This window comes from Pseudophryne corroboree, chromosome 3 (assembly GCF_028390025.1).
Source record: "Pseudophryne corroboree isolate aPseCor3 chromosome 3, aPseCor3.hap2, whole genome shotgun sequence".
Lineage (NCBI taxonomy): Eukaryota > Metazoa > Chordata > Amphibia > Anura > Myobatrachidae > Pseudophryne > Pseudophryne corroboree.
In genome coordinates this window covers 201,602,875-201,627,280 of record NC_086446.1, presented here as the reverse complement: position 1 = coordinate 201,627,280, position 24,406 = coordinate 201,602,875, and the positions used below count along the sequence as shown (strand labels likewise).

The following is a 24,406-nucleotide window of genomic DNA, read 5'->3' as shown; positions in this document are numbered from 1 at the left end:
CATTCATTTTTCATCCAATAAAAACAGACTTTTACCATGATTTTACCCTGATTGTCATTATCGGGCGATCAAGTTTTTATCGGTCAAAACATTTCCTGTCTTTGGCCGATAACACATGGGATAAGTTCCTGACCATGTGTTATCATGGCTCTGAGGGCTGGTTATTGGGACTTATGCTTCGCTTGCATAATCCCCGATATCTGCAGGCTATCAGGGCTAATTGGATAGCCCCTAGTGAAACCATTAGCCTCGGTAAAGTACCATGGCTAATTGGATACCACCCTATAAGAGCAAACATTTTTTGATGAAAGGTTTAATCAAGACATTTAAATTATTATTATTATGATTATTATTATTATTATTATTATTCTGCCACCAGTATGTGGAAATGTGCATTAAGGTTTTGACACTTTCTGGACAATACATAATGCCACTCCAGGCCTTTACAATAATTGCTACTGGCCTTTGAATAAACAGCTTCTCTGATGTATGTCTTATGTTCTCATGTTTCTTCATGCATACTGTATGTTTATCGTTATATGTTGGCATTTACTGAGGTACAGCTTTGAAAGTGAGAAAGGAATTTGTCTTATTTAAAGACTGAGTTGTGTTGCTGTTGTCACAAATAATGTTAAAGCCAATCATACATCATATGAAATATATTGAACTGTTTCTTTCTCATCCCAATTTCCTCAAGTTTGCACAATGCATATGAAAATCCCTGTAATAAGACAGATAATAACAAGTAAATTGTTATTGGAATATGCAATTACAAAAAAAAGATGTGATTAGAATTAGAATGAGCGTTGTAACATTTCACAGGTAACCACAGTTTAAACACAAGTTTCTGCAATTTAGGATATTTCAGACATCATAAGCAGTTTCCAGCTCCCCAGGGGAAGCAATTTTCCTTTCACTCTGGAAGTACAGAGTGCAGAGGGTAATTGCTTACCCCAGGGATGTGGGAAAGCAAATAGAATTTAAAATCCGGCAATGTAAATGCAGTGTCAGCTCATGTCTCACTGATAACTTCTCTAGCTACATAAAAATCCTTGCTACGGCAAAAAGACAAGGAATAGTAGTTGGTGCCCCTATGCTGGCAGTACCCTAAGCAATGGCACATCTCACTAACCAAAGACTACTGGCTGCTCTGCAGTCACTCCAAGTAATAATTAGCTAAAATTAATTTCAGACAATGCTGCCTTGCACAACCTATCAACATATAGCACATCAGTTATGATTCAATAATGAAGAACAAAATAAGAACTTTGATAATGCATAATAACAATATGAATATGAAATACGAAAATTAGAGAAATGATCTCCACTAGCCAGCTATGTTCAAAATATGTATTTGATTTTCATGATTGGGAACATGCGAAATTCACAGCTCAAAAGACAGATTAAAGTAAACAAGTTTCTCCTTTTATTAATCTTCAGATTGATATTGGATTTTTATGCTCCAGTGGTTTTCATCACCTACCCTTGGCAAGTAATCGTGTCCTGATCTGTAAGCCCAGGCTCCTCCAGCTGCTGATATGCTGGTCCTGTAATCCCATTGAGGCGACCCCTAGGCAGTGGAGGGGTTCTCCGAAAGGCATTTCTCTGCAGCATCCTACTCCTTTGGCTGGGACTGCAGCATGTTGAAAGGCTCCTGTAATGAATTAAACATATAGAACCACAGTGTATCTCTAATTAACCAGCTGATGCCTGTACTGCAATTTACACATTAGAGTTTTTCCTGGCTGTTTTATCAGGTGGAAAAATAGCAATTTTAGATTGACAGACTGACAGACTGACAGACAGACAGACAGACAGACAGACAGACAGACAGACAGATAGATAGATAGATAGATAGATAGATAGATAGATAGATAGATATGTAATAATAAAAATAAAAATGATGAGGTCAAAAGCAATTTTAGATAGATAGACAAACATACATTATAGGCAGACAAATAGACAGACAGATAGACAGACAGACAGACAGACAGACAGACAGACAGACAGACAGATAGATAGATAGATAGATAGATAGATAGATAGATAGATAGATAGACAAAATTGATAATAACAAAAATAAATAATACAGAAATTGTATGAGCCAATGCCATATAGCAAAGATTTTATACAACTAACATTCAAAATACACCCACCTTTAGCAATGAATAGTGAAGAAAGATTTCATACATTACAGAACTAACATATATCTTATTGCTATTAATATGTGGTTAGCTGTTTTTAACACACAGTAGAGGATGAAATGGAGAAATGCATCTCTACTGAAAACAATGATTAATAGTTTATGTACAGAAGACCAAAAACAGTACATTGATCAAACAAATATTCTTTCATATATATTTCAGATATGCTTTATTCCTGGACTGAGATGTTTTTCCCGACCCTGCAGTAATTCCCAACATAGCAGCTCCTACTGCAGCTCAATTAATGGTTCAGGTGAAGGGAGATAATATCCCACCTGTATATATATCCAGAATGAGCTTGCAAAAGGTGGAAAATTCCATTTTTGTTTTTACCTGTGTCTATGATAATAACAAATCTGGAAAAAGACAAATTTCTCTTGGATATATTGCATAAAATGTCTAACATGGATATAATGCATGAAATAGCTGTTACTGTTAACATACCGTAGTATTAGCAAAAGGATTCCTGCCCTGTCCACTGGTCAGAGGGTCTCCAGAAGAGGTTGGGTAAGACAGCCATCGGCTCTTGGCCGAAAACGGACGTTCCTTGCCCTAACCGCGGCTCCCCCTTGCTTTCCCACAGGGCTCACCATGCACTTCCCCACTCATTAGGGGAAAGCTGTGATATTTACATTATGTGATATATACATTTATTTATATCTTCATGAGTATCATATTCCTTTTGGTGCATAACTACTGGGTAAGGGTGGAGAAGGAGGAACCCTCTCATAAGGGACATTTTGTAACTTGTAATTACCATATATGCTCTAATCCAGTGGTTCTCAAACTCGGTCCTCAGGACCCCACACGGTTCACGTTTTCCATGTCACCCAGCAGCTGCACTGTGTATCACCAACTGTCACATTTTAAAAATCTACAGGTGACCTGCAAAACATGAACCATGTGGGGTCCTGAGGACCGAGTTTGAGAACCTGTGCTCTAATCAATATTACTGATATTTACTATACTGTAGATACATTTTCTATTGTCCTGATCATAGTGGAGATTACAAAGCCCATCCGTTGCTTGGGCTGTTTTGGAGCACAATTGTAATAGAATCTCAATTTTTCTACCATTGTGGGCACTATTAAGCCCTCCTGCTGCTTAGGCTGATTGGGAGCACAATTGTTTTTTGGTAATATCAATCTCAAGACTGTACAGTCAGCATTATTGTTTGACAAGCCTACTGTACTATTATTATTACTCATTTCTGACCATATATAATATAATATCCAATTAATTTGTGATTGATCCTGGGTCCCAATACAATCGGAAAACGGTGCGCCTAGGAGACAAATTTACCTACGGTCAAACCGCACTGAGTATGCCCAAACTCGTCTGATCTTGGAAGCCAAGCACTGCAGGGCCTGGTCAGTACCTGGATGGGGAACCACCAGGGAATACTAGGTACCGTAGGTATTTTACTCTCCAACAGTTTAAGCAACTTGGGACTCATTACATCAATCTGATTTCAGGTCAATAGCATTTGTCAGATCATATCGGAATCGAGGTAGTGACCTCATTCATATAAATTCCTGATTAGAGAGGATATGTATGAATTTTCTCTATGGATGAGGGTTCATTTATTTTCGCTCATCTATATTATAATTTTGCCCATAATAGGTACATTGGTACTGGCAAACATTTATGCTCTTAAATCATTGATGCCAGCTCTCGCTTTTTCTTAAAGTATATATCATTAAAAGTTACATTTTAATAATCTCATCATTTCAATTTTTTCAAGTGTGCCCAGGAAAAGGCCTATAGTAGCTTCTTTTTGGTTCTTTGTTTTCTCTAAAGGACCATACTTGTTTTAACATACCGTAGTATGACATAACTGTTACAATCCTGGAAAAAACAATATGCAGTACAATATGTTCAAATTCTGCTCTATGGAGGAAATAGTTGTTTTCTATATTTAAGGATAATAGTGTGCAGAAATGTCTTAGCATTTACTATTTTGTTGTTGAAATGAATGATTTTTTGTAAATATTTTTTTTATTTCTGATATTTTATTAAACTATAGTACATATTTACATCAAGCTGTCTGCCCCATTTCTCTGTTAAATGTTGTCATCTTAGAAGTATGGAACTTCTTTAAGTTTTCCAAGTCTTGGACAGTACAAAAGTGACTTTGAACAAGTGATTTGCAGTGTCTAAGTGACAGATCACCAGAACACCAATCTACAGACCACAGATTGGTATGGATTATGCTTTGTCATTTTAGTTTTAATGAAATTACTTATTTTTTAACAATTAAAAATTGTGAACTCATTCATACCAATTAACATACAAATTCATAACAAGTACAGTACATGTTTTGAGGGGTGGTATTCAGTATGCCGAATGTCGGGATCCCAGCGCACAGTATACCGGCGCCGGGATCCCGACACCCGGCATACCGACAGATATTCTCACTCGTGGGGGTCCATGACCCCCCTGGAGGAAGAATAAATAGCGTGGCGCGCCACCGTTCCGACAGCGTGGTGAGCGCAGCGAGCCCGCAAGGGGCTCCTTTGCGCTCGCCACGCTGTCGGTATGCCGGCGGTCGGGCTCCCGGCGCCGGTATGCTGGTCGCCGAGAGCCCGGCCGCCAGCATACCATACTACACCCATTTTGAGTACAGTTTTCACGCCAGTCCAATTTTATATGTATGTCCAACCTCTACTGCAGAGGCAGACAAAGGTCATCATTATGAGTTGGCCAATGGGAGTTTAAGAATGTTTTAGTCTCCCTTGTTATGGTATCAAAAATAACAGGATAAAGAACTCAACAAGTACTGTAGATCAATATACAGTTCAGTACATATTAACATGGCCTATATTGAAGAGTTGCCATGATTCCCTTTAGTATGAAAGCTTCCTGTAATGATCCACTGAGAGAAATTGTTCTGCCTGATTGTGATTCTGTAAATACAGGTTGAGTATCCCATATCCAAATATTCCGAAATATGGAATATTCCGAAATACGGACTTTTTTGAGTGAGAGTGAGATAGTGAAACCTTTGTTTTTTGATGACTCAATGTACACAAACTTTGTTTAATACACAAAGTTATTAAAAATATTGTATTAAATGACCTTCAGGCTGTGTGTATAAGGTGGTAAATGAGTGTCTTAGCGCACACCTCGCATGAATGTTTGAATAAAACCTTTTGTTTTTTGTTTTTTTGTGGATACGAATAGCGCAGTTTTTCATTCTTTTTTCTTCCAACCTGTGTGTATAAGGTGTATATGAAACATAAATGAATTGTGTGAATGTACACACACTTTGTTTAATGCACAAAGTTATAAAAAAATATTGGCTAACATGACCTTCAGGCTGTGTGTATAAGGTATATATGAAACATAAATGCATTCTGTGCTTAGATTTAGGTCCCATCGCCATGATATCTCATTAAGGTATGCAATTATTCCAAAATACGGAAAAATCCGATATCCAAAATACCTCTGGTCCCAAGCATTTTGGATAGGGGATACTCAACCTGTACCAAATTGGAGTTACAGTAGGTTGGGGAACATGAAATGCAGGCTGTGTTTTTAATAGGTGACTAAATTAAATTCTTAGCCCCAACATCTATTAATAAAACAAACAATGATTTTTTTTTATTTAAATGGCTACAGTTTTTTATTTTGCAAATTATATATTTTATTGTATTTTTAACATTATTGTATACAAGTTGAAAATGATGGCCCAAATGTATTAAGCTTTAAAAAGTGATACAGTGGAGATGGATAAAGTCACAAATGTCCAGCCAATCAGCTTCCTAACTGCCAAGTCAGTTAGGAGCTAGTTGGCTGGTCATTTATCACTCTTTGGGGTAACATAGTGACATAGTTGGTGAGGTTGAAAAAAGACTAGTAGTCCATCGAGTTCAACCTTGCATTCCCTAATATATTTAGGTTACAGGCTATATCCTCATATATCTTTTTTGGTTAGAAATTTGACTAACCCATTTTTAAACGCATTGACTGGGTCTGCCATTACAACCTTCTCTGGCAGTGTATTCCATATGCGTATTGCCCTTACAGTGAAGAATCCCTTCCTGTGCTGAGTACGAAATTTCTTCTCCTCAAGCCTTAGCTGGTGTCCGCGTGTTTTGTGTAGATGTCTCTTAGTAAACAACTCACATGATAGCTCTGCATATTGCCACTTTATATATTTGTAAATATTAATCAAATCTCCTCTTAATCATCTCATTTCAAGTGTAAAGATATCTAACCTAGAAAGCTTCTCTCAGTCCAGTGTCTCCAACCCCTTAATCAGTTTGGGAGCTCGCCTCTGAACCTTTTTTAAAGTTCTGATATGTCTTTTTTTATAGTGTGGGCCCAGAACTGTACACAATACTCAAGATGTGGCCGTACCAACAATTTGTACAGTGGCAGGATTACGCTCTCATCCCTTGTCTCAATTCCCCTTTTACTGCATGCTAACACCTTATTTGCCTTTGTTGCTGCAGATTGGCATTGTGTGTTGCTGCTAAATCTACTATCAATGAGCACACCCAAATCCTTTTCTAATACAGTTTCCCCTATTTTTCCCCCATTTAATTGGTAGGTGGCCTGTTTATTCTTAGTCCCAAAGTGCATAACTTTACATTTTTCCACATTAAACCTCATACACCATTTTATTGCCCAAACTTCCAGTTTAAATGAATTGCTCTGGAGAGACTCCACATCCACATCTGACTTGATTACCCTGCATATTTTAGTATCGTCTGCAAAAATTTACACTGTGCTTTCTAGTCCTACTCCTAAATCATTAATAAATATATTAAACAATAGTGGCCCTATTCATGAAGCAGTGAAGAGTGTTGAGAAGTGAGCCAGTGGAGAAGTTTCCAATGACAACCAATCAGCATTGACGTAACATTTATAATTTGCATACTAAACAATTGTACAGAGCAGCTGATTGGTTGCCATGGGCAACTACTTCATGAATAGACCCCTTTATCCATCTCCACTCTATCACTTTTTAAGGCTTGCACGACGACTCTCCTGCCTACAGATTCAGTCTTCTGATTCAGTCTTCTGCCACCTGATACTTATTCCAGTGTCATCTGCTGATGTAACTATGTTTATTTACCCTGTACTTGTCCTATACTGTCATCAACTGTAAGTTGCTGTTTTCCTGTTTGATTATTTATGTACTCTGTAATTGGGCGCTGCGGAACCCTTGTGGCGCCATATAAATAAAGGATAATAATAATAATAAAAGGCTTAAAACATTTGGGTCCATGTTACAGGCATTTTTAACCTACAGTAGAAATAAGATTGCATTTATAAATGACTACAGCTCTGGAAACTTGACAGTACAAACGCATTTTGACATTAATGCAAAAGTCACAATTTTACTTTGAACTCTAAATTGGGCCTAAAATGTTGAAGGTTAATTTTTTTTTATTTTTGACAAAGTTACTGTATGCATAGATGATACTCATATTAAGAATGATTCAGAGTTGGATGCAATTCCTTGGATCTCGCAAATCCTAATTCTATTACTTAATTTTTTTACAATCTCTCCTATTAAATACTGAGAACAAGAAGGCCACGACAATGATTTGTTTTGCAGATATCACCATTGGTGCCATGTTGCAGATATAACCATTGCAGATTTCACTATTAGTGCTGTAATTAAACAGGACTATCTATTTTAAATCCAACACGTTCTGCTGCAAGCTGCCCAGGTGTTTGGTTCACATTCTGCTCCCCAGCACCCAGATTTGTCATTCCTGTGTATTAGCATGAAATAATGCCTGACCCTCTTTTATGCTTATTCATTTGGTAATGCTCTTTGGGGGTAATTCTGAGTTGATCACAGCAGCAACTTTGTTAGCAATTTTGCAAAACCATGTGCACTGCAGGGGGGGGGGGGGGGGGGGGGGGGGGGCAAATATAACATGTGCAGAGAGAGTTAGATTTGGGTGGGTTATTTTGTTTCTGTGCAGGCTAAATACTGGCTGCTTTATTTTTACACTGCAATTTAGATTTCAGTTTGAATACACCCCACACAAATCTAACTCTCTCTGCACATGTTATATCTGCCCCTCCTGCAGTGCACATGGTTTTGCCCAACTGCTAACAAAATTGCTGCTGCAATCAACTCAGGATTAGGCCCTTTGTACTCTCCCATTGTGATTGGGCTCTGTGTTGTGATTTCTAGCTGGATTCTCTTTAGCATCTTTGTCTTATCTTCGTGTACCAGACCTTGGACTAGCTAGCAAACTGAGCATGCTTTTTGGGGTAACATATGCAATTTATGAGTGATTCAGAGTCATGTGGATCTGCCATACAGTACATTCACTTCTGATTGGGTGGCATTGTGGCATTCGCATATAAGATCAGTATCATAGGCATGTTGATGGAATTGTGATCTATTTAAATGGGAGTGTATGCATCAATCCATCCAGCTGCAGATAAACCTCTAGCTGGTAAAGGGTCCACTGATAAGGAGAATAACTACTTTCCCTTGTATGGACGGTGGATCAATAGTCGCATAGATATGGCCAACTCTGAATACACATTTTTTTCTAATATTGGGGGTCATTCCGAGTTATTTGCTCGCTAGCAGATTTTAGCAGCATTGCACACGCTAGGCCGCCGCACTCTGGGAGTGTATCTTAGCTTAGCAGAATTGCGAACGAAAGAGTAGCAGAATTGCGATTAGAAAATTCTTAGCAGTTTCTGAGTAGCTCGAGACTTACTCCTACACTGCGATCAGCTCAGCCTGTTTCGTTCCTGGTTTGACGTCACAAACACGCCCTGCGTTCGGCCAGCCACTCCCCTGTTTCTCCAGACACTCCCGCGTTTTATCCTGGCATGCCTGCGTTTTTCCGCACACTCCCAGAAAATGGTCAGTTTCCGCCCAGAAACACCGACTTCCTGTCAATCACACTCCGATCACTTCAACTATGGCAATTCTTCGTTCGGACATGAGTAAATTGACTAAGTTTTGTGCTAAAATACTTAGCGCATGCGCACTGCGTACCATGCGCATGAGCATTTTCGCCTTAATCGCTCCGTTGCGAAAATTGGCAACGAGCAAACAACTCGGAATGACCCACATTGAAAGTGGACACAATGGTAATAGCTTTACATGCAACTCTAAATCATGCCCAGTAGGTCAAAATATAGTTTAACCTAGCACCACTCAAATGGTGGAGAGTGCACCTTACCACATTGAACTTACTCCTCCTACTCTAGCTATATTTCATATATATCATTATTATTCAAGTGGCTGGATGGGGAGTAATTACTCACTAAGTTGGCGAATCATCTTCAAGATTAGCTTACAGACTTTCAAAGCCCTACATGACCATGGCCCAAGGTACCTGAATGAGCTTCTGATTCCATACTGCCCTGCTCGAGTAGATCTGTAGATGATGGACTTTAAGTAGTACCTAGAATCTCCCAGAATTTATCTGGGGTCAAGCTTTTAGCTGTGCAGCTCCAACTTTATGCAACTCGCTTCCCAGCACAGTTTGAGAGGCCCCACTCTAGAATCCTTCAAAAACAAATTGAAGACTCCTATTTACTCAAGCATTTCCTTAATTGTCTCTTTAGTATCTCTATGCTCTCTGTACTCAGTCTATCTCTTAAGCGCTTTGAGTCCTATTGGAGAAAGAGGAAAATTATGTTTTTACTTAAAATTAGCACTGGTAGATTTGATTCAAGTCATAGGGGCCCATGTCTTGGTAATAGCCAAGTGCCCGTAATTATTTTTACTTTTAATCTGCCAATGGTTCAAACTATTGGATTCATTTATAGAAGTGTAAAGGTACAGTGTAAAACAAATGCCTCTTGGTTTGTGATTTTAAACACATTTTCTGTATAGTTGAACTTGTTTTATTCATGCGAACTAGCATAGAATATGACATCAATGGTATAATATTTTTGGAAGTTGTCCTTATTCTAGGTCTTATGTAGTGTTGAATGTAAATGCATTTTGTGGTTTGTTTTACCCACACAATGCATTTTTATGAACCGCATTTGCACAGTAGAATGAAGTAAAGCTGTCTTGCAACGATGTATGATTAGAGAGATGGTAAGTATGAGGGAAAGTCCTGCTGTAAGGGTGTGTTAATGTACCTTACAATCAATACAGAGTTGAATAAGCTACAGGTACAATTCTTAGTAAGTGTATCTGCAGTTGCCTCTCCTTTGATGTAAAAACCATGACCATGAGCATGGTTCTTCTTATGCTAGCCTTAAAAAAAAAAATATGTTAAAAAAAAACCTGAGTGGGTTCCAGTACAAATATAACTAGAATTGATGCTTCTAGCTTAGTTTGGTAGCTGTAAAATCAGGGGTACAAAAAGCATGACATTTTGCCAAAACTACCACGACTGGCATTAAGCTTTTCCAGCCACTAAGCTTTGCTAGCTAAAACAACAGCGTGGGGTCCCCCACAATAGTCCCAAATCTTCCTTATACTAGTCAACATAGAGCTATAGTCTGTATGAAAAAAAAATGTGAGCCCCACACTAGAATAAACAGCTCCATGTTAATATGTCTAGGGCAATTCCCATCTCTCCTGGACAGGGAGTATTAGGCTAATGGTAAAAAAAAAAAATAGATTAAAATATCATATAAAATATAATTTCTCCTAGAAACATACAGGTCTCAATTTGCCCGAGCCATATTTAAAGTGCTTCACCTGCTGGTACCTGTAGTACTCCAACCTCCAGCATAGCTATAGCTGTCAGGGCATGCTAGCAATTGATAAACCATACGTTTTTGCATACACTGGCAGCCAAGATGTGCTGTCACCTGCTGTGCTCAACAGAGAAATCTTTAAGGAAAATACATGCAATAAATACATTTAAAAAATGCTAAAAAAAAATACTCTCTCACATAAGGCTTCTTTCTCAAGTCCAGGGTTCTGGTCTTGGAGACATTAAAGTGACACTAATTTTTCCTTCAAGAGCTCAGACTAATAAGTTATACAGGTTGAGTATCCCTTATCCAAAATGCTTGGGACCAGAGGTATTTTGGATATCAGATTTTTCCGTATTTTGGAATAATTGCATACCATAATGAGATATCATGGCAATGGGACCTAAATCTAAGCACAGAATGCGTTTATGTTTTATATGCACCTTATACACACAGCCTGAAGGTAATTTTAGCCAATATTTTTTATAACTTTGTGCATTAAACAAAGTGTGTCTACATTCACACAATTAATTTATGTTTCATATACACCTTATATACACAGTCTGAAGGTCATTTAATACAATATTTTTAATAACTGTGTGTTTTAAACAAAGTTTGTGTACATTGAGCCATCAGAAAACAAAAGTTTCACTATCTCACTCTCGCTCAAAAAAGTCCGTATTTCGGAATATTCCGTATTTCGGATATTTGGATATGGGATACTCAACCTGTATATGATCTAGCACTTACATTCATACAGTGGTGTTTTGATCATGGGTAAGACCCAAATATCTACACTGTTATCATAAAATACAAACTACAGTGCATCTTAAACTTCAGTATTAGTGTACTTTATGCAATTTGCATGCATTACTGTTAATACACATACTGCACAGAGAGCTTTGGCTAGTATAGCCCCTCTGTGTGCATACAATGATATAAACCATGGGAGTAGCTACCATAGGTGCAGGGAGTGCAGCTTCTATGGGGACCAGAGCTGAGAGGGGCTTTCCTGTCATAGATATGAGTTATATACATTTTTTACCATTGGAAGATGCTTATGGGTCCTTACAAACTTATGACTTTGGGCCTGAAATATATTAATATGTCCATGGACCTGCTGATTGTAATGTTGTATAAAATGAACTGTTGGGCATTATAATATTACATAATATTAATTGAGTCACTGTAATGTGGCACAGTATGAAGTAGAGACACTATCATGTGTCCTAATATGAACTGGGGATGGATGTGGTATAGGAGATCTACTTTCAGTAGGTCTACAGTCATTAGATTGACCCCATATTGTCAACAGACAAAAGGTCGACATGGACAAAATATCAAATTCTGAAAAGTTGACAATGGAAAAGGTTGACAGGTACAAAAGATGAGAAGGTCTAAAGGTTGACATGACAATGGTGGACACAGAAATGATTGACACATGCTTTTGCATTTTTAGAGTTAGTGTGGATAGTTTTTTTTTTATCTGGGACCACCAGTTGTAGTAACATGCCCACTCACAATGCTCCAGGCACTGTGTCTCGCTTCGCTTGCCACAAGGTTACTAAAGGTTATAAAATGTGACATGGATAGTCAATGAAGAAAAAAAAATCCAAAAACATGTGCTGACCATATGTGTGTCGACCACTGTCATGTCTGCCATATGAAACTATTGACCTTTTCAACATATTGAACTTTTGAACATGTCGACCTTTCATAAGTTGACTTTTTGTCCATGTCTAACTTGTGCTTGTCGACAATATGGGGTCGCTCTTTTGACTGATGACCTAATGTATGTTGACCTATAGTCAGGATCCCACTGGGGACTCTGTCGGATCCCACTGGGGACTCTGTATGTCATAATGTGAATTGGGAGTGCTGTGTTGCATAATGTGTACTGGTACACCTACAATGTGACATAATGTGAACTAGGGCATTACTATGGTTCAGAAATGAAATTTTGGCCAGGGCCATCTTAACAGCATTGTAGGCCCTGGGCAAAACAATGCATTGGGGCCCCTACCCACCCATTCATGGGAATACATTAAAAAAAAACATAACTTACCACTCCTGTGGTTCCTGATCCTTCTCTCCACATGCTTCCATACAGTGAATGGCTGTCAGCACTGTGATAGCTCCAGCTATCCACCAATCAGCATACTGACAGCCATTCACTGACAGGCTGGGAGACAGAAAAAAAATGCTGCCTGGCTGCTCTGATTGTTTGAAATGTCTGGACAGCATTCTCTAAATGCAGATGCCCGGTGTGCCTACACCTATACGTTAAGATGGTTCTGACTAGGGCACTACTATGGGGCATAACATTAACTAAAACACTACTATGGTTCAGAAAATTAACTAGCGCACTAAAATTAACAACTGCTGCAGAGAAGTGTCTCTCTAGAAACATTTAGACAGATACCTCTTCAAAATGCTGCTTTGGGGAACAACACAGTTCTGGCTACATCCCTGATATAAAGGGATGTAGTTATATAACTGGCGGTCAGGAGACCGCCGGTCACAATACCGGCACCTACATCCCACCCCCTCACTATCCCGACAGAAATAAATTTGCAATTTGATTAGCTACAATTTCCATTTTATAAAACCACCTGTAGATGGAGAAATGAGTTAAGAAAATGTAATGGGACTGGAGTCCATCTACATAATTATATCCTATCACACTCCGTGTTCATGAATATCCCAATACAATATTTAATCAGTTTTTTGCAGCTGCTTTTTCATTACACATGGCATGGCAATTATCTTAATAACAGTAGAAGGCAAAAGAAAACATTAGGGGGCACTCCGCTACCAGGGCTTATTATACAACTGGTTCTATAAAATTTGTGTTCACCATTTTACAGATTTGTGTTTTTTTATTGACTTCTTAATTGTGGTTTAAATATGCATTAAAGATCCAAGATGTATTTTTTTCAATTGAACTGATTTAAACTATAGTATTCAATATATTCTTTATGACCAGATCATTCAGATGCATACAGTATGAGCATTTCCATGACAACTGTCACTGTGAATTATCACATACCAATTAGGACACATAAGGGCAAATGTAAAATTGTAGGTTCCAATTTCCAAAAAGTGAAAAAAAAATATATATTGCTGCTTTAATTCCCATGGCAAAATTGTTTAAAAATCAGCGCATTTACCAAGCTGCACCTATTACATTTGCCAAATAATGTCTTTATCAGAATAGCGCAAGTACTTTGAGTTGAACAATTATATATATCATATTCATCCAGGTAAGTGATGTAAATGGTTCAGAGTTGCAGAAAATGCAAGTCAGGTTTTCAGATATATCTCACAAACTGAACATGTGCACTATGGGCGGTGCTTCTTTATATGCATCTCCAGTTGTGGCTGATGGGACATAACTGGGTGGTAAGAGTATTTACATATAGTTACTAAGAAAAGTATCCTATTAGCAGCAGTACTTTACCACTGCTAATAGGATCACCGGGGACTATCCTGTTATTTGATGCCGGCTGTGTTATCGTATGATGCCGGCATTTATTGGGGATTATGCTTCAGGTTCCTCAGGAGCCCAAAGCATAATACCCAATAAGCAGCTACCGGAGCCACAATAACACTTAGGTTTGGGAATTTATCCCAAATCCCATGTGTTTTTGTGCGATCGTGGGTCCAATTTCATCTGAGAAAAACATCCTCTAATTGGATACAGTGAGAATGACCATTAGTCATTAATTGTGATATCCGGCTGTTTTTACCGGCTGAAATCGCATTGGGGCTAATAGGATACAGGCCTATGGAGATGTCAATGATTTTATGAGCTATACAGATTTGTATATACATGTATTTATGTATGTTTTCAGGTGTATTTTTTGCACCAAAGATAATTATGTATGTTTTCAGGCATACTTTTGCACCAATGATAAAGTTGGTACAGTGATGACAATGAGAATACGCAGATAGATGGGGCAGTCTGATCACATTGATATGTATAACTCAGCATGCAGGGAAACATACAATACACAGTTCATTCCATGCACACAATGGAAAAGCAATTATTACAACCGATTTCCATTCGAGTCTACATTGGCCCTAACATACGCACATCTCACAATATAATAGTTTGACTAGCAATATCAGAGCCAGTTGGTTATATACTGCAGTCTTTAATTTTACTGCAGACTGACCTAATATTAAAGTAATGTATTTGGCTTTTAATTTTTTTTTATTACTCTACAATCCCGCTCTGCTTCATACTACTATGCCACCATAAAATGTATACCATTTCTGCTTAAAACTGCCACATTTTTAGCTCTTTGTCTAAAGATATTCATTGTCTAAAGTTTCAGGTCAAAGATTACTGCACTAATAAGCCGCAAAAGGAAGTATATTTTTTATCCAGATTTTTATACCATATATAGGACAGTGCACATTTACATACCATTCATGAAACCATCAAATCTATTAAATATAAATTTGAAATTATAAATCTATTGTTTTTTTTCCGAAAGAGATAGTTACCAAGATATCATACTGCAGATAACTATATATTTCCTGTACTTTTCTTAAAATGTATAGGTGTGAATCCAAATCCCAGAAATACTATAAATAGCCAAGCTTAGATCATGAGCCACAACTGAGATATAGTGACCTGCTTGGAAATGTCACAGAGACTGCTGAATCAGGCATAACAAATCTAGTCTTCAACCTATAAAAATTGGTACAAAGACTCGAAAGCTTGTTTCTCTAAGCAACTGGGAATGAAAGCTTTGTTCTGCAAGAGCAGCACAAAGATAAATATACTCGGATCATCCAGTGCAAACAGTAGCCTATTATAAAACACATAAAAGTCTAATTTGAACGAGATATATTAAACTAGAGAAGTCAAGTTGTATAGATGGGAATACATATATAAGCACAGTTATTTCCCCAAAATAAATCAAAATTGAAGTCCTGACCTAGGAAAGGACAGACTTTATAGTTGGCAAGTGGCTGAATCTCATATATTTATTGCTGACTATGTTATGCAATGCCACTATATATTCAGGGGAGCTTCCAACACCACATACAGTAAGCCTGAAGCATCATTTTAGTACATGAACACACAGAGGCAATGTGGTTTTACAATTTTTATAAGTTGTTGGCTTTGCGATTATAACCTGGATATGGATCCAATATGTCCTTTTACTACACCTTAGTTATAGAACTATCAGATTTTGGCAGGGATAATGGATAGCAATATGTATTTACTTCTTTATATATACATACTGTATCTCTACATACTGTACATTAGTAAGGACTGTTAAAAAAAACCTACAGACTACTCATAGAAGGATACATTAGATAGCATCATTGCAGTGACTCATCGGTCAAAGAGATGCTGTACTTTGTTTCCAATAATATCTTTCATTTGAATCAATTTATATCTAAAGGCAAATTCTATGTTGAAGTATAGCTTGATACAGAGAATTAAGACAATATATTGCATCTCATGATGTCCTGTTCAATATTTTAACAAGGAACAGTGTATTAGTCAGTATTAACTAGGTCTATTCAATACATGTGGTTTTGTTTGCAGACTTGAGAAGTAATTAACACAGATAGGTTACTTGGAACTCATTATGGATGAACATTCTCTTTACCTATGATGCTTTATTGACAGGCTTGTTCTGTCTGATGGTGTGGGGTCTGAGAAGGGCTGTGTTTCAGAAAAGCTGGTTTCCACGACATTCTCTCTTATTGGCTCAGGATTCCGCTCAGACTTTGAATACTGGAAATGAGTAATCAAAGAACATGAATGAAAATCTTTGAAAGACTTTGACAGTTTTTTACATGCACGTCTTTTTTATGGCATTAAATAAAGCAAATAAATAGAAGAGTAAAACCTCATGAGTTTCTAAATTTGCAAATATGTTTCTGTCAATAGTTTAAAAACATTTGATGTCACTGTAGGGTCCCCCAATGTTTTTATCTGGCTTCTTTTGGCGTTTGTATACTTTCCAATGTGTGCCTGGGTTGTACCTGGTGCAAGAGGTTGGCTCATCAGTCCATAAATGTATTGATAAGTTATTTGGCTGCTGATAAAAATTGATTCAAGTATATGTGTGTGTTTGTGTGTCTGTGTGTGTCTGTGTGTGTGTGTGTGTGTGTGTGTGTGTGTGTGTGTGTGTGTGTGTGGGGGGGGGGGGGTTATAATATAAGCTCCAATGGGAGAGGGACTGTGATATGAATGATTAAACATATTCTATGTATAGCTCTTATGGGAATGAGGAAACAAGACACCATCAGGGAAGATTTCAAGAGGAAGCATTACAATGTATACCTGAAGCAATTAACTGCAAGGAACTAGATAGTGTATTCCAGGCACAATAAACACCAGAGAGCCAAACAAGGCCCAAGCAGCAGGGCAAACATAAATTGAAATTTATAGTGACATTTCAAAATAAATATACTTACACTATGCAGTTGGACTCTGTTTTCTCCAAAGCTCTTTGCTTTTGATAATAAACTCGAAGCGTGGAGACTATAATTTTTCCCATTCTGTGCGTCTTTCAGTTGTTCTTTAATTATTTTTGTTTGTCTTCTGTAAATAAAATAAATAATTATAAGTTTCTAATTTCTTAGCCAATTTAACAGTAAATTATCAATGAATAAATTATAGGCATATTACACGTTTTATTTTTTATTTTTTTTGGTACCTGGAAAAAATGTACATTTTTACAAGCAAAACACAACATGTACATTTTATCTTTGCATCAATGGAATTATAATCAAAATTATTAGTTAAGTTGACAACTTACCATACTGTACCTACTCTATACTACATTGCTGTATTGAGCTAAGAGTTGACCAACACTTTACTAGTAGTGTAACGATGTGCAGTATATATACAAACCTTTATATCTGGAATATTTTATAGATTTCCTATAGGAAATTAGTCTATTACAATTTCATAGCAGTTGTATCCAAGCTAACCTGTTTACTCATAAGTATTCTAAACATATAAAAATTTTAAAAAGATTTAAAATCTAAATGACCCTAAATGTATTGCTTATTCACACTAATTACAACTGCACTTGAATCAATATATTAAAAGTTTTATTTTATCTGTTATATTTTGCCCACAAGTATCATAAGTAGCTTTCAGAAAACAAATCTAGCACTTAAAGTGTTGTCACATATCTAGAATTTATGTTTACATTTCTTGGGATGTAAGATTCCAGTAACAGGAATACATAGCATAGCATTTTACAAACAAGAGTTACTGTATCTTGTAATACAGAAAATAAGTCTAAAAAAAGTAACTGGTAGTAGAATGTCCAGTAATTAACCTTTAACCCACTGTTAAACAGAGGTAGATATCTGAAAGTAAGGGTCAAAGACAGACAAGGTAGTCATTTGAGAGTCAGGGGTCAAAAGACAGAAATGCAACCAGGTAAATAAAACAGGATCCCTATTGTTGGTTCATTAAGAAAATATACTGGCAGCATGTAGTTTCAAGTAAAATGCTTATAAAGGCCCAAAATAAGCTAGGCCATTCCCTGGTGCATGTGAACACATGTGAGATAATAAGGAAAGAACAGGTTAATAACTGAGACTTACTGCACAGAGATTGTACTGTAGCAACCCAATACTGGCAGTTCAAGTCCAGCTGTGGTGTCAAGGGTCATGAGAAACCCCGTGTCTGTTGCAATGAAGCAGCAGTGCTAGGTTGTAAAAAAAAAAAAAAATGCCCAGAATGAATAGGCACAGTTACCGGACACAAAATAAATGATGACAAAATCTGCGGTCGGTTAAAAGTAGTGACAGTATGACAGTTCAAAGGACGGTATCAGCCTCCAATATAAATTATATATATAAAAAAGCGATGAACAGTACTAATGATAATAATATAAAATAGGGAACTATTTTATATTGATATCATTAGTGCTGTTCATCTTTTTCTTTGTTACATACAGTTTAAAACTGCCCTATTGATGTGCATTTGTGTGTTACAATTAACACAAAACTTCTCTAGCCTGATGAGACCTATAGTTTCTGCATAATTATGTAAGAAAACTGTAGTGTCCTTATAATGCCATACTATATTAGTTGATGATATAATCATCGGACAGATTAGCTCTAGCTTGGTAACTTCCCAGAGGAGTTGCCTTCCTTTATATCATTTTATTAGTATGCTACCATCATGAAATATATTACCATGTTTATTAAAAGAAATCCCATCTCAGTGTGTGATAAACCCTTCTCTTTTATAGAAACTCTATGTTTTGCAAAGTCTTTAATAAGGACCACTCCTAGGAGGCCCCCCAAAAATACCCTTGTGAAATGAGGGCCACCTCCCCCCCCCCCCCCGCTCAGCACACATCGCGCTGTGATGAGTGAGGGGAGAGATGTGTGCTGAGCGGTTCGCTCAGCACACATCTCTCCTGTGTATAGGGCCCTTAAAGGTTACAAGCTAAAAACACATGGATACAAATATCTCATTAGAAAAAGATTAAAAATGCACACAAAGCACAAAAGGGAAATCACACAGAGTCTATTTTGTCTGTAACAAGTCCCTTCCCTAGTGGAAATGCTGACCCTGTAGCCTCTGGACCACAAGAACACTTGAGAACTCATATCGACTAAGCTTCAAATCATTAGTCTCTTCATGAAGATGATTCCTGCTGTGTATGTTCTCTCATATTGGGGAGTTTTCACACCCTTTTCACATTATTTTAGTATCACCTGAATGTATTAAAGGGCTAACCCTTTAATTCCCTTTTTTTTTAGTAACAAGATCCTATTTCCTGTACGTAAAATCTGGAATGCAATCTGCCCAAATTTACTAAAAATGTTTTTTTTTTAAATCACTCTAGTGAGCATGTGAGATAAGAGTTTTCAGGGAGCTCACTGCGATATGCTGCCTCCAGCACAGTTTTCTCTGCCCGCAGGAAGAGAAAGCTGTGCAGAGACCCAGCAGTGTGATCAGCTTTGTAAAGCTAGGTACACACTATACAATTATCTGGCAGTTAATTTGCCAGATCAAGCTGGTTGGAATGAAAATCTGGTAATGGATGAGAGCAAATTACAATATATAATTTGTTCCCAAACACTGGAAAATGAACAAAATCTGTTGTTCATACAAATTAAACACAAATTTAACCAACTTGGATGTGCGTCTGTTTTTGACAGTTTTTCAGTGTTTGGCAACAAATGATAGATTGCGATTTGCTCTTATCCATTGCCAGATTTTCATTCCAACCAGCTTGATCTGGCAGATTAACTGCCAGATAATTGTACAGTGTGTACCTAGCTTAAATCCTAAGGACACACAAGCTGATCACTGATATTGTATAAAAAATTTTTATAAACTATTCTCACTTACCCAGGGATTGGTGCTCTGGTGAGGGCTGCTGGTCATCGGGGCTCCCTGCACAGTAAAGTGATGCTGCAAAGTGACAGCTCAAATAAAGCTATTTACACAACATCACATTATGAAAATCCCTATCTTTAACATAGGCCATGTTTTACCAAATTTTCTCATAAGGCCCTAAACTGAAACAAGATCTATCTAGCAAAACACATCCCTACTTTTAAATAGTCCTCTACACAACGATACTGCAGCTCTAAACTGACACATGTGTCATACATGAAGGGTAGGGGAATAGTGACATTTCCAACTTTAGATTATTTTACATTTCTTATTTTAATTTTTTTTTGCTCTGCAATTTGGCAAATCCCACCATGCAACAGTTTTAAGTGGACAAGACAAATTTCAGCTCAGTACAGCCAATAACTTTTGATGTGTAGCTTCTCAAACACCATTCCCCCTCTCACAAAATTATAATGGTGGAATGATGTTTGTTCAATTCAGCCTTAAAGTAAGGGCAGAACCTTATAATTATTCAATTAAACAAATCTGCTGAACTCAATGCTCAAAAGGCAAAGCATTATTGCTGTTTATGAGGACTAATTCAAAGGGATATGTATAATTAATATTAAATGTATGGATTAGTATTTTTATTCCTCAGACAGTTTGAGACAATTGTATGTAGCAGTATTGCCGTGGGAGATTTGAGCCTCTTATATTTTGACCAAGGGATTGCATTTAATATGTAATAAAAAGAGATTATTTCTGGTTATCATCAAGGGCCAATGGGATGTGTTAATTGGGAAAAATTATTCCAGCAATAATAGTGAGACACATATTTCCTGTTATTCTAAAAAACACCCCTCTCCATGCAAAAAGAGGGATAGCTTATTATGTAATAACATATAATCACACCACTCAGGTAAATATTATTTGCCATTTTAAGTGTCATTCTTTGATTGCAGGTGATTGTATGAAGGCACCTGCTGCCATCATCTCTTTCAAACCAGCTGATAGTTCCCAGGCAACCAGGACACTTTGCTATACCTCCAGGAAGATTTTCTGCACAGGGGGGGCTTGCTCCTAAGAAGTGTTATGATTGGACAAGGGGTGTTTATATTTTATATAGCAGATTTTCAAAGTCTTTCTACTAGTAATAGTGCCCTTACCATCCTGCTATTGTATGCTGAGCATTCCCCCTGGTAATATTATGCAATTCCTTGTCTACATTTACTGGAATACAAAGTTTAGCTACTGTCCTGAACTAGTGATATGTGCTGGTTAGTTGTATCATTTTATGTTGATATTTATGTGATGGTTTTAAACTATGTGTGGCAGATTGGTGGACTAAGCACTTGGATTTCAGGTGATGCCTCTGTTTCTTTCACACAGGAGGTAGATTTCTGGTAAATTTTAGGTTCTTGTTTTCAGTATGTAGTCTGGTATGGAAAAAGGATGTCTGCTACCTGTGTTTTGCCATGGACACTTAATAAAGCTGCTCTGTTTTTACCATAATAATAACAACTCAAGACTCTGCTTAAAGGCTACACACTACAATATTGTATTATTTCTTTTAATTCCATCTTAATTTTTAACAGTACTTACTCTTTGAATTAGTTGTCCTTCTTACAGTAATCACATCATTAAATATTTTTTACTTCTAGAGCTGTCTATACTGGATATCCCTTTGTCTGCCACCTGTCTTGACGTTTTGTCCTGCTCTTAGATAATCTTTTGTTCAGAGTTAGCCATGGTTTGGTGTGCTGTACCACTCATATTGTACCTGGATACTCTCTATATTTCTCTGGGCCTGATTCAGAGATGGACATAGCTGCTATGCAAATATATAGTAATACTGCAGGAGGCGAATTGTTAAAAGACACCTCCTACATGCTTGTGTGATCTGCTTCTATGTCCAATCATTCTGTGTGATTGACCATTTGAGTAAACCTCAGGTTACACAGGATGGCCAGGGATTTCTCTATTTTGAGTAATGCTTTCAATCTCTACACTTTCCCTGTCTCCAAATGGCCACAGCCTGTCAATCAAGTTGCGACTTAGGGGACACTACGTCCGATGACGCAGGATCATTCGGTTTGCGTACATCTATGAACTTAGAACTTGGAACCTAGAAAAGTCCCTTTTTTCTCTAAGGTTGAAGTTCAAGTGTCATCAAGTATCTGTGAGCATGAAGCACTGTACGGGAAAGATGTCATATTACAGATGAAGCCCTTTACGTGGTAAATGTAATAGCGTGCAACATGCAAGCAATGGCATATTCCCAGAAAATCTACCTAATGTTTATAATGGGTAATAATTTAAAAGGAAAAACTAACATGGTTTTGCCTTTTAAATGATTGCCCCTTTAAAATTTTTGGGCAAAAACGAGCCGATGCCTGCAAGTCAGAGGCTATTACATTTATTCGTACAGTATATGGATGGCTCTAGGGATTCATGTGCAGCCATGGCCAAAAGTTTTGAGAATGACACAAATATTAATTTTCACAAAATCTGCTGCCTCAATTCTTATGATTGTAATTTGCACATACCCCAGAATGTCATGAAGAGTGATCAGATGACTTGAAATTAACTGCAAAGTCCCTCTTTGCCATGAAAATGTACTTAATCCCAAAAACAAAATTTTCACTGAATTTCACCCCTGCCACAAAAGGACCAGCTGACATGATGTTAGTGATTCTCTTGTTAACACAAGTGAGAGTGTTGACAAGGACAAGGCTGGAGATCACTCTGTCATGCTGATTAAGTTAGAACAACAGACCGGAAGCTTTAAAAGGAGGTTGTGCTTGAAATCATTGTTCTTCCTCTGTTAACCATGGTTTCCTGTAAGAAAACATGTGCAGTCATCACTGCTTTGCACAAAAGGGCTTCACAGGCAAGGATATTGCTGCTAATTACATTACACCTACATCTACCATTTATCGGACCATCAAGAGCTTCAAAAAGAGAAGTGCAATAGTTATGAAGAAGGCTTCAAGGTGCCCAAGATCATCTAGCAAGCACCAGGACTGTCTCATAAAGTTGATTCAGCTGCGCAATCGGGACACCATCAGTGCAGCACTTGCTCAGGAATGGCAGCAGGCAGGTGTGAGTGCATCTGCAAGAACAGTGAGGTGAAAATTTTTAGAGGATGGCCTGGTGTCAAGAAGGGCAGCAAAAAAGCCACTTATCTCCAGGAAAAACATCAGGGACAGACTGATATTCTGCAAAAGATACAGGGATTGGACTGCTGAGGACTGGGGTAAAGTCATTTTCTCTGATTAATCCTCTATCAGATTGTCTGGAGCATCTGGAAAAATGCTTGTCCGGAGAAGGAAAGGTGAGTGCTACCATTAGTCCTGTGTCATGCCAACAGTAAAGCATCCTGAGACCATTCATGTGTGTGGTAGCTTCTCAACCAAGGGAGTGGGCTCACTCACAATTTTACCTAAGAACACAATATGAAAAGAGAATGGTACTAAAACATCCCGCAAAAGCAACTTCCCCCAACCATCCAAGAACAGTTTAATGACTAACAATGTCTTTCCTAGCATGATGGAACACCCTGTATAAGGCAAAAGTGCTAACTTAGTGGCTCAGTGAACAAAACCCTGACCGAAAGGAAACTCCCCAGACTTTCATCCAGTTGAGATCTTGTGGTCTATCCTCAAGAGAAAGGTGAACAAACAAAAACCCACAAAATCTGACAAACTCCAAGAATTGATTAGGCAATAATAGGCGCCCATCAGTCAGTATGTGGCCCTGAAGTTAATTGACAACATGCCAGGGTGAATTGCAGAAGTCTTGAAAAAGAAGGGTCAACACTGTAAACATTGACTCTTTGTATGAACTTAACGTAATTGTCAATAAAAGCCTATGATACTTATCAAATGCTTGTAATGATACTTAGGTATACCATAGTAACATCTGACAAAAATGACTAAAAGCACTGAAGCAGAAAACTTTGTAAAATCAATACTAGTGTCATTCTCAAAACTTTTGGCCATGGCTCAGCAACAGCCCTAATATTGTATTATGAAGTGGAGATTAATGAATGTGCCTTCAGTAAACAAGGACCAATTTTCAGGGGCAAATTCAGTATTTCTGGAGGGGTGAGTGGTTTCCAGTTGTTTGATTTTACAGTGATTGTTGCCAGCCCAAGATGGATAAAAAAAATTAGCATGTAACAATCTATAACCTGCCACAAACA

At 37.6% G+C, this 24,406-nt stretch overlaps 1 protein-coding gene and 1 pseudogene across 1 annotated transcript in view; one reads left to right on the top strand and one right to left on the bottom strand.

Moving 5' to 3' along the window:
• NRG3 (neuregulin 3) overlaps nucleotides 1–24,406 on the bottom strand; it is a 1,181,107-nt gene that overhangs the window by 46,724 nt on the left and 1,109,977 nt on the right. The window contains exons 6-8 of the mRNA XM_063958773.1: nucleotides 17,304–17,430; nucleotides 16,490–16,617; nucleotides 1,484–1,654 (exon numbers count right to left, since the gene is read on the bottom strand). Of these exons, the coding sequence (XP_063814843.1) occupies nucleotides 1,484–1,654; nucleotides 16,490–16,617; nucleotides 17,304–17,430 (426 nt within the window). The remainder of the gene's footprint in view (nucleotides 1–1,483; nucleotides 1,655–16,489; nucleotides 16,618–17,303; nucleotides 17,431–24,406) is intronic.
• On the top strand, nucleotides 3,505–3,623 carry LOC134895790 (5S ribosomal RNA; annotated as a pseudogene).